At 40.9% G+C, this 18,082-nt stretch overlaps 1 protein-coding gene across 2 annotated transcripts; it reads right to left on the reverse strand.

Moving 5' to 3' along the window:
• Positions 1-49: 49 nt before the first annotated feature.
• On the reverse strand, positions 50-14,506 carry scg3 (secretogranin III). Of its 2 annotated transcripts, none has more exons than XM_085404969.1 (12): positions 14,095-14,506; positions 13,063-13,115; positions 12,884-12,926; positions 12,500-12,685; positions 11,215-11,357; positions 10,695-10,844; positions 10,400-10,613; positions 9,850-9,966; positions 6,029-6,112; positions 5,353-5,463; positions 3,313-3,402; positions 50-1,179 (listed from the first exon to the last, which is right to left on the reverse strand). In XM_085404969.1, exons 1-12 carry the CDS (start codon positions 14,198-14,200, stop codon positions 1,061-1,063), a joined length of 1,416 nt encoding a protein of 471 aa, XP_085261095.1. In that variant the 5' UTR covers positions 14,201-14,506; the 3' UTR covers positions 50-1,060. The 2 variants fall into 2 exon arrangements, with proteins under 2 accessions (XP_085261095.1, XP_085261085.1); XM_085404959.1 differs by having other exon boundaries at positions 12,488-12,685.
• Positions 14,507-18,082: the final 3,576 nt, after the last annotated feature.

Here is an 18,082-nt window from a genome sequence, read left to right on the forward strand (position 1 = left end):
GTGTTTACTCGGTTCGAGCTCACCCCACACGGAGGCGGCGGATGGACTCAAGCCTTTGAACGCAGTTCCATTTGCCCTGTTTGAGAACAAATGGGACCGCTCTTATTATTATTTTGTTTTGTGAGTGTGATTGCATTATTTATGTGTGGAGAACTGTCTGTATCAACTGTTTTATTGTGCTTTTAAGTTCTATTGGGTTTTATTTGGACAGAATAAATGCATATTTAAGCAAATATTAAGATCAAGAGTGCTGCTTCTTCATCACAGTCGAGCACAGTCGAGTAAAGAAAAGGCAATGTTTTAATTGCTTTTACAACTTTAGGAAAAAATCACAAATATTTACATTTAAAAATACTTCATCTGTTTTTCCTCTACAGAGATAGAAATGTTGAACTCAAAAGACATGCAGAGAGAACTGATTGAGTCAGACACCGCCCCCTATTGGGCTCTGGAGGGATTACAACAGAACAGGCGTACATAGGGCACTGACATACACAACAAATATATTTTTGGTAAAGTAAAAAGCGAGAGTACATTAGGAGCTTACACATACACTGGAGGGGGAAAAATAAATGTAGGCTAACACAGGTTAAATACAATGAGAATAACTTGATATATGCATGTTTTGCTGTAAAATTGTATGGAAAACAGTTATGACAAAACTACGGCATTATACCCAAAACATTCATGTCCCATTGGAGTCATGTTGGAGTAAAAGCTAGCACTAAAATCTGACAAGTGTGACTTTCCTCTTCGCTCTAGTGATTATTACTCTGATCTTGGCGTGCAAATATAATCAGTTCAGTAGCTGGAAGGAATAATTTAATTTTTTTTTTTTTTTATTGTGTTGACAGTATTATGAATTCCCATTTCGTAATACATATAAGAATCTCCGGGAGTTCCCCTAAGCAGGTAGGTTTGAATACAACATTTATACGTTACCATGCCTTCGGTAATAATAAGTTGTAATCTGGGCTTTTTTGAGCATTATTCGTATCAGATTGAGCCCTGGTGTGTGTGTGTTTTTTAGGCCGGGCTGGTTACAGGATGGACAATAGTGTTACAGACTGCTGTAGATCCTCTTGATGGTGTCTCCTTCGTCTTTGGCGATGATGCCCTTCTCGATGTATGAATCAACCTGCTGGTCCATGAAATCCTTCAGCTTGGACAGGTCATAATCTGGAAAGATGAGGAAAACAGGAGAAGATCGTGAGGTTAAAGGAAAGATCAGACATTCTAGAAGTGCTGTCTTTTTAAGATGGCACACCCAAACAGGGTTCAAGGAGGATTAAGGTCATTTTTGTCTTAGGCCGAAATGCACGAAATGAAATGAGGTCAAAAGATCTCAGAGCGAAACACACTTGCCAGTTAAATAACTGCTAACTAAAAGACTTTGTGACATTGTTTTCCACTATGCTCTAGACAACTAATTGTCATTTGAAACGGCACCATATGGCTGTGGCTATATTTAGAGTTGAACACAGCGTAACTCTGTATTATCCATCATGGTAACAAATGAGTGCAGGCAAACAGCTGCCGCAACACCAGCACCCCTCTCTGTGCTAACAGACTCTGAGTAAAGTGGCTGCAGGAGGCTAGAGGACAGCCAACAAGTCCCACAGTCACTCCCGAGCATCTTCCTAACAACATTTCTAACAGAAGCAAATTATTAAACTGCTCGAAGATACAGTTGATTTGACGGACATGATGTGCGTGAAGGATTAGCAGGATGTAATTAGAGACAGCACTACTTCTCTCAATCTTGGCACTGAGGAGCCAAGAGCCCAAACCAGGATGCGGCCTCTACGTCCATCTGCTCTTCTGGCTAATCTCTGTGGTGCGTAGGCGTAAACACACACAGAGTCTGCTGAGATTGTTGTAATGGGTACTTCTGGCAGAGTGAGCACAATAAATGGCCCATCTTACACTCTCTGTTTCTATGAGGGTGTTTTTTTGTCTAACACTCTGAAAGAAGAGAGGACGAGGAAGACGAGAACTTTAGAGAGCGTTTTAAAGTGGTACAAGCTGTGCTAGATAAATAGGTCCTGGCGGTGTGTCGTTTTAGTTACTGAGTGTCTCGGTATGGGAAAATTGGGTGATTCTCGGGCACATTTTGACCCTCTGTGTGTTCAGCCTGAACTTGTCCTTTCTTAGACCAGTATCAGTCTGTCCCCTGTCCAGATCACTGACAGGCAGGCAGGGAGGCCCTCTGTTGTCCCAGACAACTCCTCCACGCACTTGAATGCTAATGAGGTGTCCTATATAGAGCAAGGTCAGAGATGAGCTCCAGACAAAACTTCCCTGCTGCTTTGCTCCTCTCTGCTATTCAGTGCTTTAAGCTCACTGTCAGTCTCTTGCTTTTCTTCTCTTTCCCTTCCGTGTTTAAGATCCACACGAGAATCTGGGTCACACTTTGTTTTTTCTTTTCTTTAATTCCTGTGTTTGTCTGGTTCACTATTGATCAGCTCAGATTAGATCAAGCCTGCCAGCACAACAGATATAAATCTCACTTAGCTGGAACTGTTTACTTATTTTCTTTTTTCGCTGTTTTTGTCTGGGATTTCCTACTGAGATGATCGCCATTGGGTGGATGGCCTCAATAGTGAGAACTCATTAACATTTCATTCTGCTCTGCTTAATTAAGCACCACTGGGCATCGATTTTACTCTGTGGAGAGCCCAACAGCAGGTTCCTATTGTTAGACGAGTGCACCGTAGTGTGTGAAACTTCCACAGTTTCCACAGATCTGCAGACTTTCTTTATGGAAACCGATTGTTCCGGGAAAGAAATACATTTGAAAATATACAAACATTACACAAAAATCCCGAGACAGATGCTGATGCCTGATATTTTAGTGTTGTGGAGCAGGGTAAGTATCATTAAATATATTTCTTCTTCAAAGATGCCATCAATGATGAGGAACAGGTAGGAGGGAATAAATGAACTGACCTTTGTCTCTGAACAAGCCAGCTGTATCACAGCAATTAGGACAACTCATTTACAGTTATCCATATTCATGAGGTCTGGAGTGGAGCGTCTATGTTAGTATCCCACTCTCTTTGAAAATGCAAATCAAGGCGAACAAAAGAGGCTTCAATTTTTCCTCTTCTTTGCCGCGTCGCCTCAGACCTGTGATCTACAGCTGTTCAGTAAGGAGAGGACAGCTTCTAGTTCTGGCTCGTAGTGCTCAACAAAGCCGTTCAGGACTCAGCGTGGAAATGTTTGTGTCTTTTGCACAAAAAGCAGACACACGAGAACGAGGTCTGTATCCAGTTTTTCTCATCTATTGTCGAACGTGAGGACACGTCTCACCATCTTTGCCCTCTTCTTTGTTGTGTTTCTTCAGCCACTCGATGTTCTTCCTGATGGCCTCCAGATAAGTCTCGGATTTGCCAGGCCGATCTGGAGTTAGAGGAAAGGGGAAAATGAAGAGAAAGGCAGGCGACGAACCGGCTCGTTGAGATATTATAAAATGCAAAAAATTTCAGCTCAGGTAAGCTTTGTTTTCACCAAAGAATCAGTCTGTGCTGTCTTTGGCATGTCAATTATTTATAGCTCAAAACTCTTCAAAAGCAAAAAGCGCACTTTGTTTATTTTTACTTTTTTCTTTCAGAAGCCATGGAAACACAGATTTTGACAACACAAGATTTTTCCTTTAATAACTTGGCAGCACAATAAAGCACTGCTGTTGAAATCAGATGCCCACTTTAAAAAAAATGGTAGAAATGGTGCCTGTTTCCCCCCCAAAATCAAAATCCTTTTGACAGTTTACTGGTTCTTACTAAATAAAGCTTCTTCTCTTTCATGCCCACACACACCCTGAACGCCTCCTCTTGCGCTGTATAACTTGGGTTATTCAGATGCACTTCCCCGCAAAATCTACAGCACCGTGTCCCACACCAGTGAGTGTGTTTTCATCTAGTTATCGGAGAAAGTCGCTAAAGAAGTTAGGAAAACAAATCAGGACAGGAAGACCAGAGGAAATCTCAGAATGAAAAAGCTGAACAACCTGGTTGTTGGACCTTTAAGTATCATTTGCTATACTCTGTCATCATAAGACAAGTCAGCCCCTTTTCACACAGGTTTAGGTGTGGGCTTGGTTAGATTACTAACCCCAGTATTGCTAATTTGTTTTGAAGTGATGGTTTTTACTATTCTAAAGACAGGAAGGATAAGCAAACAAATCAAAGGTGTGTGTGACACAACCATTGTTTTCCTCATTCATCATGAACAAACCAGCAGGAAAACAAGTTTTGGAAATAGTATAAAGCCGCACTGGTGACAATGATGCAGTGGTTACTTTTCCTTCTTTTCTAAACTCAACTGGTTGATCTTTGGGTCAATGTGACAAACAGCTGCAGAAACTTCAACATCCATTACTGCACTGCACTGGAAAAGGGTTCTGAAATTAGCATGTCCACCCAAGTGTGATGTGTTCTTTCAGAGCTTATCAGAGCTGGGCCTGATAAATGGCTATTCCAGAGTCACGTAACCCGGGACTGAATGACAGTTGTAATCTTTCCCCTTGGAGTCAAAACCCAGACCTTAGCGAGTGTTGAAAGCAGGCCTCAAGTGTTGGTTTGAATCGAGATAATGATCATGTTTTATTCCCTGTAACATTCACCGCTTGCAATCAAAGACATGTATAGTTTCACTTTCTGACACAGAAAGCTCAGTTACAGTTATATATTTCAGCAAACTTGCAATGATTTGATGAATCACACATCAAATTTGGATTTTAACCCAATTTGTTCCATAAATATCATATTATGCAACTCAGCCTTTTAACATGCAGATAAACCAGAGTTTAGTAGGCAGCACTTCATATTTCCTTCATTTCCTGCTGAAATGTCATGGTGGTAATCCTGCTCTGTGATTCATTTGTTTTTCCTCTTTATGCACTCCTGTTTGTGTGTGCGTACATGCGTGGATTAGATTGATGAGTGGGTACAGCACAGCAGACAGGGACACAGAATAATGGCAGCTGTGACAAGCTTTCCTTTGAGTGCTATTGGACTGGCCTAGTTCAGGGACTCGAATACACAGCGCTGTATATTTCAGTGGCAGCTCTGCTGAAAAACAAAATGTCTGAAATTGTAGTCAGCCTAATAGTCAGGTAGGAAAGGATGATTTGCTTCAAAGAGCTAATCTTGTGGGATTTGCAATATTTGTGACTCATGTATTTATTTGAGATGTTTGGCACTAAACAAACCCTAAAAAAATAATGCAAGAAAAGAATTACAGGAGCGTAGCTTATTGCTTTGCGAGGGCAAAACTGTTAGATAGCATCAAATTATTTTAGATTTTTCTTTTTAAATCACAGAAAAAAAGATGATTAGGTAGTGGACTGACTGGTCTCAGCTGATGGCTGCTCTTCCTTGGTCGAATCTTTCAGGTTCTCATATTCCTTCTGCATCTTGGCAGCTTCAGCTTTGGTGTTGTCATCCTCATCCAGGTTTTTCCCTACAGCAAAGAAACAGGACAGGAATCCTTAAAAAAATCCTGGTCTGTTGCTGACAGCGATGCTTAAAGCTACAGGTGAACAACTTCATTGTTTAGTTAAATTACTTACATTGTATACTTTGTTTAGTCTTTAAAAAAGTCTGATTTGATATTGTAAAACATTAATACATTTTAATGGTGGATTGTCCTGCAGGCTGTATGTCTAGATGAGTGACGTTGCTCAATAGCACACAAGAAGTAGCATGTAACCATCTAAATTACTGTTTTCAGGTCCACATTTAGAAAATGTTAAGCATGATGCAGTGTTCTCACTGGTGAGCTTTGGGGTGTTGCTAGGTGGATTTAATCTTCTAGTGTAGACAGTTTTTAGTGTTAAGCTAAGCTAACTGGCTAATGGCCAGAAGTGCATTCCTGCCTTTAGCCGGTTAGCTTAAGCAGAAGGGCATTCCTGATGGAAAAAAAGTAAAATAACTGAACTGAAACTATTAATGTGTTAATAATATATGTTAATGATAGTTTCATTAATGTCTGGCATGTCTGGGGGATAGTCTGTGCAGCTGTTTACCGTTTGGTCCAGTAAACTCAGGTGGCAGGAGAGGTTTGCCCCGCTTGTTCTTGGTCTGCATGGCTATCATAGCGTCCAGGTTCTCTGCAGGTGTATGAAACACAACAAACAATTTAGATTTCATATTAGATTTCATCAGCGTCACGCTGCTGCTCCACAGTGAATGAAAGCCTCTTAAGTGCTTGAGTGACCCGCACTGTTCCTGTGTGACTCAGAGCCTGATTATCATTTAAATTGAGTGTCATCTAATTACTGAAAAGAAGTCTCAGGAGTACAACAAAGGGATAAACATAATCTTGTGTTTTCCACTATTATTTCCACAGATTTATTTATGCATGCAGTATGAGAAGAGCCCTCACAGAAATCATTTATGTACAAAGCAGTTAACAGTGAGCTAAATCTATTTATTCTCTCTTTTAATCACTCACAAAGACTAAAAAAAAATGGCTGCATTTATTTGGGGGGGATAGACCAGGTATGCATATATGGTCATGATGGTCTCACTTAGGTGTTAGAAAACATGGAATGAGACAACCAGGTAATGCAGCTTAATGAGACATCCAGTCCTATCTGGATTAACAAAGGGGTGAACCTCATGTTCAAAAATAAAGGAAGCAGATGTTCTCAGATGTACCTCACAGTCCCCTCATTTAGCATTTAAAAGATTTATTTACGCATTTAATCCCTACAGTGCATTTATGAGCAGGTAGAAGGACTCTTAAGTGTTTTTTTTATGTATTCTGTGAAGATTATTTTCTATGAAGACACAGCTGATATAATTACAAGTCTGCAGATATGGTTCCCTCATAGCGTAATTAAGTTCCCCACAGAGTTGTATTATTTTGGTTAATAAATGTTTACTCAAACTCCCAAAGTGCACCTCACTGTCTGAAAGAGGTCATATATACTGGAATAAAATAAAATAAAATTATGGATTGGTAGAGTTTGGTGAATAAAATATGACCACATATGAGAGCGGAGGAGCAAAAGAGTTTTTGATGGTGGATATTAGGACAGAAGGACGATAAAGATGTAAGACAAACAGAAAGGTTCAGTTTGTTTGCTGTCACCGAACATCGTAGAGCTTTGCAATTTCCTCTTTCATCTTTGCTCGCTCCGGCCTCCTTCCTCCTTCCTCCATTTTTCTTTTTTATTATTCAACCATCTCACTCTGCTCTGCACTTTCTGTGTATTCACTCCACCTCCTCCCACCTGTGCCACAGTGGAAGCCCATTATTTTACTCTCTCCTCTGTGCTCGCACGCACACGCACACAACATTTCTTACTCGCCCACTCTCTCCCCCACGTCTTACTTTCTAGCTCAAGTCCTGCATCATCCGCTGGCAGATTGACAGCTGTGTGTATTCACTCGTGTACCTGTGTGACTCACTGGAGCGCCACAGGCAGATGGGCATGGGGGGGAGGGGGGCATTTACGTATTGTTTTTCCATTATCTTATTGCAACCTATGCTATAAAGCCAGAGGGGTTGCCTAGGAAACTCACATCCGCTCTCGTGGTATATGGCTGTTTGCTTTTGTAAGTGACATCAGCAGTGGTCATTTCCTCTGTGTAAGAAACAACACTGGCCAGCTGCTGTCAGGGGTCACTCAAAGGAGAATTGATTCATCTTTTTATAACCGACATACGGCAGGTTAGCCCTCCCAGACCTAAGGATCTAAGGACTGTGTTTTAAATATCTTTAAGCTTTGAGAGAACAAGCAACAAAAAGACATATGTTAGAATTCTAGAAGCTTGAAGAATAGAACCTGATGTTAAAGTCGAACTCGGTCCTAAGTATGCATGAAAGAAGATTTTATTTCCGTTGTCTCTTTCTATGACTGAATGTCAAACAGAGATGACAGCTGTCCCTTAACCCTCCTGCCATCCTTTAAAAAACTCACACCCATCACCCTAGGGACCATTCTCAGCCACGCCATAAAAAGACCATATATCCATATTTTATTCCACTTTAAATTAGCCAACCTTGTAAAACTACTTCTCCCTGAAATATTCATGTAAAGTTTTAATTATATTTTCGTTGTTTTAACCCTTCAAATCCCAGTGTTATTACATGAGCGCCCTGTGTTATAAGCCCCAAAAACCAAAAAACGAAACTAAATATTTCCACAAAAAACCAGTTGAAGTAATATGTGATTGTCATTATAAGTAGGCCTTTAGATGGACCAAAGATTGGCACCAACATACATTTTGACCTGCCATTATTTTTTTTGCATTTTTTTTGCAATTTAAAAATTAAAACTTCAAGGCCCTGAGTCTTCATTGACATCCAAGAAAAGAAGAAAAAATAAAATCATATGATGATAATTTGGGGTTGAAAAATAGCGTTTATAATGGAAGTCAATGGGCAGAAAATGGTACCCAGGGTGATGGGTGTGGGGATTTCTGCTGCTCAGCCATTTTAGGCTGATTTAAGGAATTCACACTGGAATATTAACATTGACAGGTAAAAACTATCCTGTGGCAAGTTTGGTTATATTCCACTGAACACAGTGGAAATGGCAGCCATTTAACACATAGCAGTGGCACAAAAAGGTCCCAAGAAGGCAGGAAGGTTAAACGTGCCTGACTTTTCCACTGGCCAGTGATGTGATGGACGTCCATTAAAAAAAAGAAAGCAAGCAGTCTGATTTTACAGGGTGCCCTTGACACTAATCTGTCTCTGCAGGCTTTACGCTCCACTGCGTCAGCTGATAGCGAACATTAGCTTGACTGAACGCAAACAGAGCACAGGGGGAAAGCTCAGGTAACTCGGAGACAGAGAAATGTGCGCATGTACATCCAGCTGGTTAATGCAACGGATGGGTGGAAACCTACAGCTTTTATCCGCATGTTAGCTACACATGTAAGCAAAACAAGTTCAAACATTGGTGGTCAGTAATCTAGATTTGGCAGCTTTATCGATGATTTCAAGTGACTGCAACAAAAAAAGGCTTCAAAAAACTAAAATCCACTCAATAGCTTTTGAAGATCTTCATCAAAATTATGGTCAAAATTAGAAATCAACTCTTATCCAACAGTTTTAACAGACACAAAAAATTGTATTATGATTTTAAGGCAAACAGATCAACAGTTATTAGGTAAAACATGTTAGTTTCCATGACCTGTTAATGCCAAATGCACAGTTTGTTTCTGCTGTTTGTTTGTGTGCTGATAAAATAACGCAGTAACTCTTTAGTGAAACTCTTTCCAGTAAAAACTGGGAAAAATGATTAAAAAAAAGGAATAGAAATGGAAACCATATGGCTCTTTAAACAAAGCTTAAGTCAATGAATTGTTTTTAAAAGTCGACCTGATAGCTGTGATCCAGAGGTGCCACTGCAGAGATGCAAACATGAGCTTGCAATCAGCGTGACAAATGTTAAAACTGCATTAGAGCTCTGATTGAATCCAACAGAAGGAAAACAGAGAAGAAAGAAGAAAAAGTAAAACATCACTGTGTCTGTGCTGCGCTGCTGATCTGATCAAATAATGATGTTGTCCAAGCTCACATTAGAAGCCCCATGGGACTTTTTATAGCACTCAACATGCCAACCACATTAAGACCTTGAATTGCAGCTGGAAAAAGCCAATAAATTGACTTTGTGCTACTTTGTCATTACCATTACCAAGATGAAAAATGATCTGTCAAGATCAACATTACTGAATTATGACGATGTCCTGCATGTACATAATATTATTTACCACAAATAGAGCAGGATCTTCAAGGACTTCTGCCATCTATTATACAATCCTTTGCCTCCCATTAAATCGCTGAGAATCTCCAACCGTTACACAACATTAGCATTACGTTATGTCTTACCCAGATAGGACACTCCCTCCTCTGGCGTGATGGTGCCGTACTTCACCATCATTTTGACAAAGTCAATCAGAGTCTTCATGATCGTGATCAGCGTCTCTCTTTCCTGGGTGTCTTGTTCTGCAACAGCAGAGCAGAAGACAAATCGCAAACCGGTGTCTAATAATGGTAACTGCCTACCGTGGCCTTTATGTGACCACATAGTGTTTGACTCTAGGGGTTATAATGATTGGATTATAAATAATTAGTTTTGTGTGTGTGTGTGTGTGTGTGTGTGTGTGTGTGTGTGTGTGTGTGTGTGTGTGTGTGTGTGTGTGTGTGTGTGTGTGTGTGTGTGTATTTGATCTGCACTTCCTAGATCTGTAAAGGGAAAAATGGTGAACAAAACAAGCTGCACCTCGATCTCTTAAAACAACATCACCAAGATTAACAATCTAACCCTGTTCTCGATCTGAAGAACTGCTATCTTGGGGTGGAATTGAGTGTAACAAAGGTATTTTTGGGTGTGGTCTAACGCATCACAGAGACTTTGTGGACATATTTGTTTTTGTACCTGAGTTGAGACTTTTAAGCAGACGGTAGAAGTTTGGGAAGTACTGCAGGTCCTGGAGCCCATCTTCAGGGCTCACCTCATTGCCGTCATCAGCATCCCTGTCCCAGACGTTGTCCCCATCTTCTTCCGCATCTCTGTCCACCTCGTCTTCAATCTCATCATCCTCCTCATCCTCATCCTCCTCGTAGCGCCTCCTGGGTGGCTCCCATGTGTCCTGAAAGGGTGTTGTTTTTTGTTATTGTTGTCATCCTTATTCTTATTATCATTACATTCACCATTTTTTTGGAGGTTTTACCGCATTTGTGTCAGAATCCTCATCATCCTGAGCACCTCTAGCTTCTTGGTCAACGTCCTCAATCTCGTTGTTTTTGGCGTTTTTGGTGATGAGATCCTGGAGAGCCTCTGCCACCTTGTACTCCAGAGTATCTGCCTGATTTTCAGTGATCTATAAGACAGCAAAGTGAAAGAGGCAGGCTGAGAATGATTGTGTGCGGTAAGAAATGGACTGTAAGATGGATACTGGTGGACTGGTGATAAAACTCCATATATCACGTATTGATCACTATCACTGAGCTCTCCGTCTCAGGGAGGACTGAAAAAGTTTTTATTGACTGGCAAAAAGCAAACAAACAAACAAACAAAAAAAGCAATTCACAGCCAAAATGGTGCAAACACAGAACAATTCACACGTCTCTAAATCTTAACCCATGAGGAAGCAGCGAGCGCACAGAGAGGGAGAGAGAGAGAGGGCTCCCGCTGAGAAAATGCCATGCGGCGTGCTGTGCTGAACTGAATGATGGAAGCTTACAACTTACCAGCCCCAGTTTGAGCAGTTTGGAGACGATCCTGTCGAACACTCCCCTGTCGTCTTCCTCGTAGATCTTATTCGCAATCTTCTGAACAATGGCATCAGCCGTCAGCGGGGTGCCGTCGATTTGGCGGAAGCTTTCTGGGTCGTCTGAAAGGAGAGGACACTCGTGTTATCGTTTGGTAGCTTTCTCGAGACACTTTTTTAGCTGCTTTAATGTGTGCACTACATCGACTAAAGATCCTTTTCTTTCTTCACTTCTTTACTTTGATTCAACTTTTCTGTTTTTCTTTTTTCATTTTCACAATAAAATGTCAAACCTGGACCCGGAAACAAGTCTCTCTTTTATTAGATTTGCTAGTAAAAAGTTGTTTTCCCTCTCCTCACATTCACCATATCTCTGCCTCTATTACTGAGCACGAAATGTGCAATTTTTACAGCTTGTTCTCTTACATAACATCCTCTGCTGCTTCTCAAAGTCCAAAGACAATAAAAATAAGCATCGACAGGATGCTTGTGCCTGCACTGGCCTGACTGAATCATCGCTGATGCATTTAGCCTTCAAACACCAGGAACCTATTTTTGCTTCACGCTGCAAAATGAGAAATGAAATCTAGACCACACTTGCCAAATATAGCCACTTGTCACTGTTGGACTTTATCCACAAATCAATAAAGGACGGCGCTCAGTGGTTTGTGTCAGAGTCACCTCACCTCAGAGACAGCTCATATGCTGATGATAAAATTACATGCAGCCAAACGTGTGCACATCTGATAAAGTCCAGTGAGACAAAAAAAAAAAAAAAAAAACCCAAATATAAATGTTGAGAAATGTGTTTTGGCTAAATTTACAAATATTAAAAGAGCAATGACAGCAACTGGGGATGAATGCATTTTACATCACGTCTTAAGTCAAAGCCAGAGCAGTGACAGGCATTATTTACATGGGACAGAGATGAGATACTGCACTAATATTCAACCATGCCAGGCTATGTGTTCACACAGCTTCCTGTGAAGAGATTAAAGAAGAAGCCAGCACTGTAGCTGAACATCAGCGTTCACAAACGCAGTCAGGGAGAGGATAATCATGCATTCACATGTTCTCTCTCTGACTCTTGTCTCTGCTCATCCCCATCACACACTCATGTGTTTATCCTGCCTGCTCTTCCTTAAAACGCCTGCCCGGTGTCCTGCCAGCGAAAGGACAGAAGCACGCAGCGTGAAGCCTGCCTGTAGCAAAGGGGCCAAAGTTACAGTGCATGAAATCATGACAGCGTGTACCCTGGTACTTGCCGTAGTCCATCCCGTTCTTGGTGGAGTCATAGTCCTCAGCGAGACGTCGGCTCTTGGTGGAATCTGACTCGTCAGGAATGTACTGATCGTCCTTCTTCTTGGCAGGCACCTCGGTGGTCTCCTTTGATTTCGGGCCTTCAGCCAGCGACTTGAGCATGGTGAAGTCATCGTGGTTCTGCTCTGACTCTGTCAGGCAGAGGAAACAAAAAAGGGGGGTAAAGAAAAGTGAGCGCTAAAGATGAACTCATCTTACATTACTGTGGCTGCAGCAGTTTTTCTTCTCAGTACGGATGAATTCTGTTTTACTGGAAGTGCTGCAACATGATTCCACTCGGCAGGCGGAAATAAAGTCATTAATTGATTGGCAATAAGGTTTCCCCTTACCAGCTGACTGTACTGCAGCCTTCACGCTGTCCGCCTCTGCGATCTGAGGAAATTCAAAAAATAATTTCCACTCAGGATATAAGCTCTGATTAATAATGTTTGCCGGGTTAATACCCCGGTTATTTGCCAAGTGGCCATAAAGCTCATTTGTCCGGATATTGGAGGAGAAAGGAGCTTACCTGCTCTTGCAGAGGTCTTTCTTCTGTCAGCTGTCTATTGTACACAGTTTTATCTGTGCCAGGAAAAAAATGCATGCAGTTACTAAACAGCTGGATTGTCCAGACTTTATTACTGACAAACAGAGCCAGATTTGAAATGTAAATATAAAATCAATGCTGTGAAATACTTGTACAGGAGGCTCAAATGAACAGTATAGAAAATAGATATATTTAATATTATAGTGATGCTCATCCTATTCTTAAATTATAATCCCACATAGATTTTGTTATACTCCCTTTGTCCTATATTACAAATAAGCAGCCTGGCTGTCGATGAGGCTAATCTCAGAGCCAAAAAACTGTAACAAGAGGAAAAAAAAGGTGAAAAACAAAGGACAGGTCACTGTGTTACAAAAGGCTTCTTGACCTTTTAAAGGTCTCCCCAGAACAGTGAAAAGTCACCCAGTGCAGGGGTCAACACGAAAAAAATAAAAAAATAAAATACAAACCAATAGATAACTAACAACTGTACAACCAGTAAGATAGTTAAACATGTCTCATTTAAAAAAAACTAACTTTATTGAATAAATGCGTAGCCTTCATGCGTCCCTGCTCTCCTAACTCGCCACCGCACAAGCACAGCTTAATCGGATTATCAAACAAAAGATTAAAATGCAGCGAAAATAGACCACAAGCGGCCTCGAGCCAGGCGCCTTTAGAAACACCACCGGTCAGGCACTGCCGAGCTGGACCTTAACTTTAGGGAGTCCGCTTTTTATTTATTTATATACTCATTATTGTGCTGTTATGATTTATGAATCAACAGATTTAAAACTAAATTTAACCTGGAGCTCTAAAACGTATAAAACCCACAGAAATATCAACTCAGTAGGATTTTTTTTGGATTTTTTTTTTAACATTTCAACAACCATGTGCTTAAATAAAGACTTCCATTGTGGACTACTTTGTGGCATTTTATAAAATCCCCTAAGCAATCACTGCTCCACCAGCCCGCAGACTGAGAAGAGAATTCCACGATTGGTTTCAACTCACCGTCCGCTGAGGCTGGTGTAGGTGTGGGGAAGGCAGATGTCTGGCTCACTACATTCAGGGCAAGAAGCTGGAAAAGGACGAAAAGGCCAACGTGTTTTGACGCCATGGTGATAATAACTTGTCTATTTCTCCTCGGTGTCCCTGCTGTCCGGTTTCCTCCTCCCCAACAAAAGTGCTGAATGTGTGGACAGCTCCGCTGCGCTTCGGCCGGCCGATGGTGCTGAAACTGCCGCCCTGAGGAACCCGCTTCTGCCTGACGTACCGGGCGGGGTTGGGGCTGGTCAAGTCTCTCCACTGGAGCTGTTGACGAGCCGCGGTGCTGAAAACAGGTCACGGTCTCTGTAATTATAACCAGATAAGCAGGGAGGCTCTCCAAGCCCCGTGTGAGCTACAGCATCACCTGCTACGGCAGTAAAAGAGCCCACTACAACAAGACCTGCCCCCTTCTGCCTTTACTTAGGAGGAGGAGGGGGAGAGAGAGGGAGGGAGGAAGAGGAGTTAAACACTGTAAAAAGTGTTGATGTGCACGTGAAGTCCACCTACATATCTTATAAGTTCTCCATTAATAATGCGTGGAAGCAAGGGCGATAGTTTCACACACACTGCTGCAAAACGTGAGAACAGGTTAAGATTCTGCTGTGTGGATATTTGATGCGTTTATGATCATCAACCACTTTTAGTGGGGAAAAAATCATCTAAAACACGCGAGACTGCGCTGAAAGTAAAGAATATTTATGTAGGATCAGATAATTAATTGATAACACATAAAACTGAAGAGAAGACGAAGCAAAGCCGTAAAGCTGAGTATGATTTTTTTGCAGCACATGAGCAGTGGGGGGTGACCCCGCCCACTCCGTGCGTCATCCACAACCTGCGTCATGGTTGTAGATCTTCTTGTCAATAGCAACCGCTATTAAAACAGCATTTGAGCACATAAACAAAGGGTGCACACGCACATCAGGCTCGTTTTATGACCGCTGTCCTTTGGCCGCTAATTAGATTTAGGCTTGTTTCATGAAGGAACCAGCAGGTGGTTTGAAGTGGTATAACAAAATGAAATACTTGGATTCTAAAGTTCTTGCGAAAAAAAAATGAGTGCAGGAGATAAACTTCATTCGTTTTGCACTTAATAGTTCAAATGGTTCATCCAAAAATCAGATGCCATCCTGAAAGCTGTCGGTCTGCAGCGCACTCATATTTCACATGTCACAGTGTGAAAGCAGCGGGCTGTGGATGCAACCAGACAGTCATTAGGAGCATATGAGCTGGATGATGTGGCCTGTCACTGCTAATCCTCCGGCTTTAGCTTAAAGTGCATCCCGGTCAATAATTGGACAATTCTTCTTCATGTCACATCATTCATGTTTGTTGGTTTGACAAGCTTCAATATTATTCTTTAGGTTGGCAAACAGCTGCCTTTCTCCCCTCACAGGACATTAGGAGGGAACCTATGAGATCTCTTCCTTGTTAATACTTGGTGCTACTGGTTTATGTGTTTGTCTCTTGTTAAAATTGTTTGCTTTTCGTTGAATTATATATAAAAAAAATACAACATGATGTGGTATAGGTCAATATTCTTTTTTTCCCTCTCACATACTGGTTTGTTGGGAAAAGCAGGTGTTCATTTATTGCCAACATTATCAAAAGGTAAACATAATATCTAGTTTGTGTTCATAAAATATTTAATTTTCTTAGGCTTAAACTGAGAGGAATAATTTTTAACAGTAAACAGTATGCACTGTACTGTGCAAAGACATATGTTTTTATAATTTTCTTGGAAAATAGGTAATATGTGTCATAGTTTATTAAAACATGTAATCATACATTGAACTACAGCATTTGAGAGTTTGTACAAGTCTTCAAAAAAGCTTAAAAGTCAGCATTTGACCACCTTTTTCCTTCAACACACTGTGAACTCTCTTAGACAAGTTTATTTGCCATGTCTTCAAGCAGTCTTCAGGAATTGTTCTCCAGGCTACTTGAAGGACATTCAAAGCTCTTCTTTGGATGTGTGTACCTTTTGTTCTGTTATCTGTCAGGATGATCCCACACTGTATGTTGAGGTCTGAGCTCTGGGGAGGCCAATTCGTGACTGTGTGTTTTTATCAAGATATGCTTTTACTGCATTGACACTTTGTTTGGGATCATTGTTGAAAAAAGAATCTGTTCCCTGTTGTCCTTCCACAGAGATCATTTGTGACAAGGCTTCAGCAAATAGTAGATGAATCAAATGAAGCATCTCTCGGGTATTTTTCAGGTCTTTCTTTTCCTCTTAAAGACATGACTTTCAGGTACTGTTTACTGTAAATGTCGGTGTGCTGCTTCCTCTTCTGTCCTCCACTTGTCCAATTTACTGAAAATGTTCAAGGACACACTGCACACTATATTGAGAAATGCCAAGTTTTCAGCCAGTAGTCCAAGGAACCAAACTAAAAATGATCAGGTACAAGGACCAGACTGAAAATGAGTAACAAAGCAACCAATGTCCAAAGAAGAACTTTGAACGACCTTTAGAAAGCCCACAGAACTATTGCTATATTAACCACTTGACAAAAGCAAATAATGAAAAACTGAGGAGTGTCTCAAGACTTCTGAATAGAATTGTATGGGCTGGGTGAAAAAACAGAGTTACAGAGACTAACAAAGATGTGCTCCGTTAACCTGTGCAGCACAGCTGTTATACTGTATCGCAGTTTAATGTGAGTTCTAGTTCTCTGTCTTCTATTTGAGGGCATCTTATTAGTTTTCCTTATCACTTTTATTCATCACAGCGCAGATGCTTTAAAGCTGTAGCACTGACCCTGCTACATCACGGTGCTCATTGCGGTACAAAATAGGATGTTTGCCACCTGCTGTGGGACGACTGCACTTCCTGTCCTCTGGCTGCCTCAGCAGTCTCTGAACAGGAGCGCTGCCAACACCAGATTATACAGTATGCTACACTCTAACAGACACCCCCCCCCCCCCCCCCCCCCCCAGTCAATATGATATGATTTAATCATCTAAGCAATGAAAAGAAGAGATTGAGGATGTACAACAATCACTTTATGTTGCTCATAACTGCAAAAGAAAGTAACAACAGCTATTTCTTTGTGAATTTTTTCTACAATCCCCCATATTTGATTTACCCCAACAAACCTTTTCTCTTTTTATCTGTTAATTGGCATGGACAAAAAAAGTAGTACACTAGTGACACCTTGTGTGTGGTAGCTCTAATTACACCCACCGTCCTTAATCCCATAACCCATAACTATTCTGAAACCCAGCACTCGTTACTGATTCAGAAATACTATTCATTTTGCACGTTTTTGAACAAAAGACAATTGTACACATGATCCAGATGTTTTCTGCTGTATTTGTGGATGCTTCACAAAAAACAGGGACAGTGACAGATTTTATTAAAAAAAAAAAAAAGAAGGTATACTCTGCTTATTTTGGTAGTGAGACACCAGAATCACATTGATGACTGCCAATTCTACTAACTTGCCATCAGCTCTGAGACCCGAAGATCTGAAGATCTTTTGTCTCCATCGATCTAGTAATGAAGACTTTGAAGTTTGTTTTTAGAGGCATCGTTAGAAAGATCTAATTCCATTATTTGAAATGGACAATGTCTCTGTCTATAGCTGAGGTTCTTTTGTGGTCGGTGAGTTGTGAGCATGATGCAGATGAGTGGAGGCTGACAGGTCAAAAGCCAGCCTTAAATTACAGTGTCAGTCTGTGCCAGCTGGTCATTCTGTCCAATTAAAAGAAACCTGTGAAAATATGCAAATTGTGTTGGAGAAGCTTAAATACAACAAGCACAAGTGAATTGTATGTGGGAAAAAAACTGATTGGGATTTTGTGACAAAACAGAAAGTGATTGAATACTTTTATTAGAAATTTAATTTTGTGATGCAAAATATTTTCAACCATTTATGGAAAATATTTAGTAGGAAAAATATCTACGTCCATATTTCTGACGTATTATTCCAAGAAGAGAAGGAAA

This window comes from Rhamphochromis longiceps, linkage group LG1 (genome assembly GCF_057381845.1).
Source record: "Rhamphochromis longiceps isolate RC_006_pf linkage group LG1, R_longiceps_female_GT1.1, whole genome shotgun sequence".
Lineage (NCBI taxonomy): Eukaryota > Metazoa > Chordata > Actinopteri > Cichliformes > Cichlidae > Rhamphochromis > Rhamphochromis longiceps.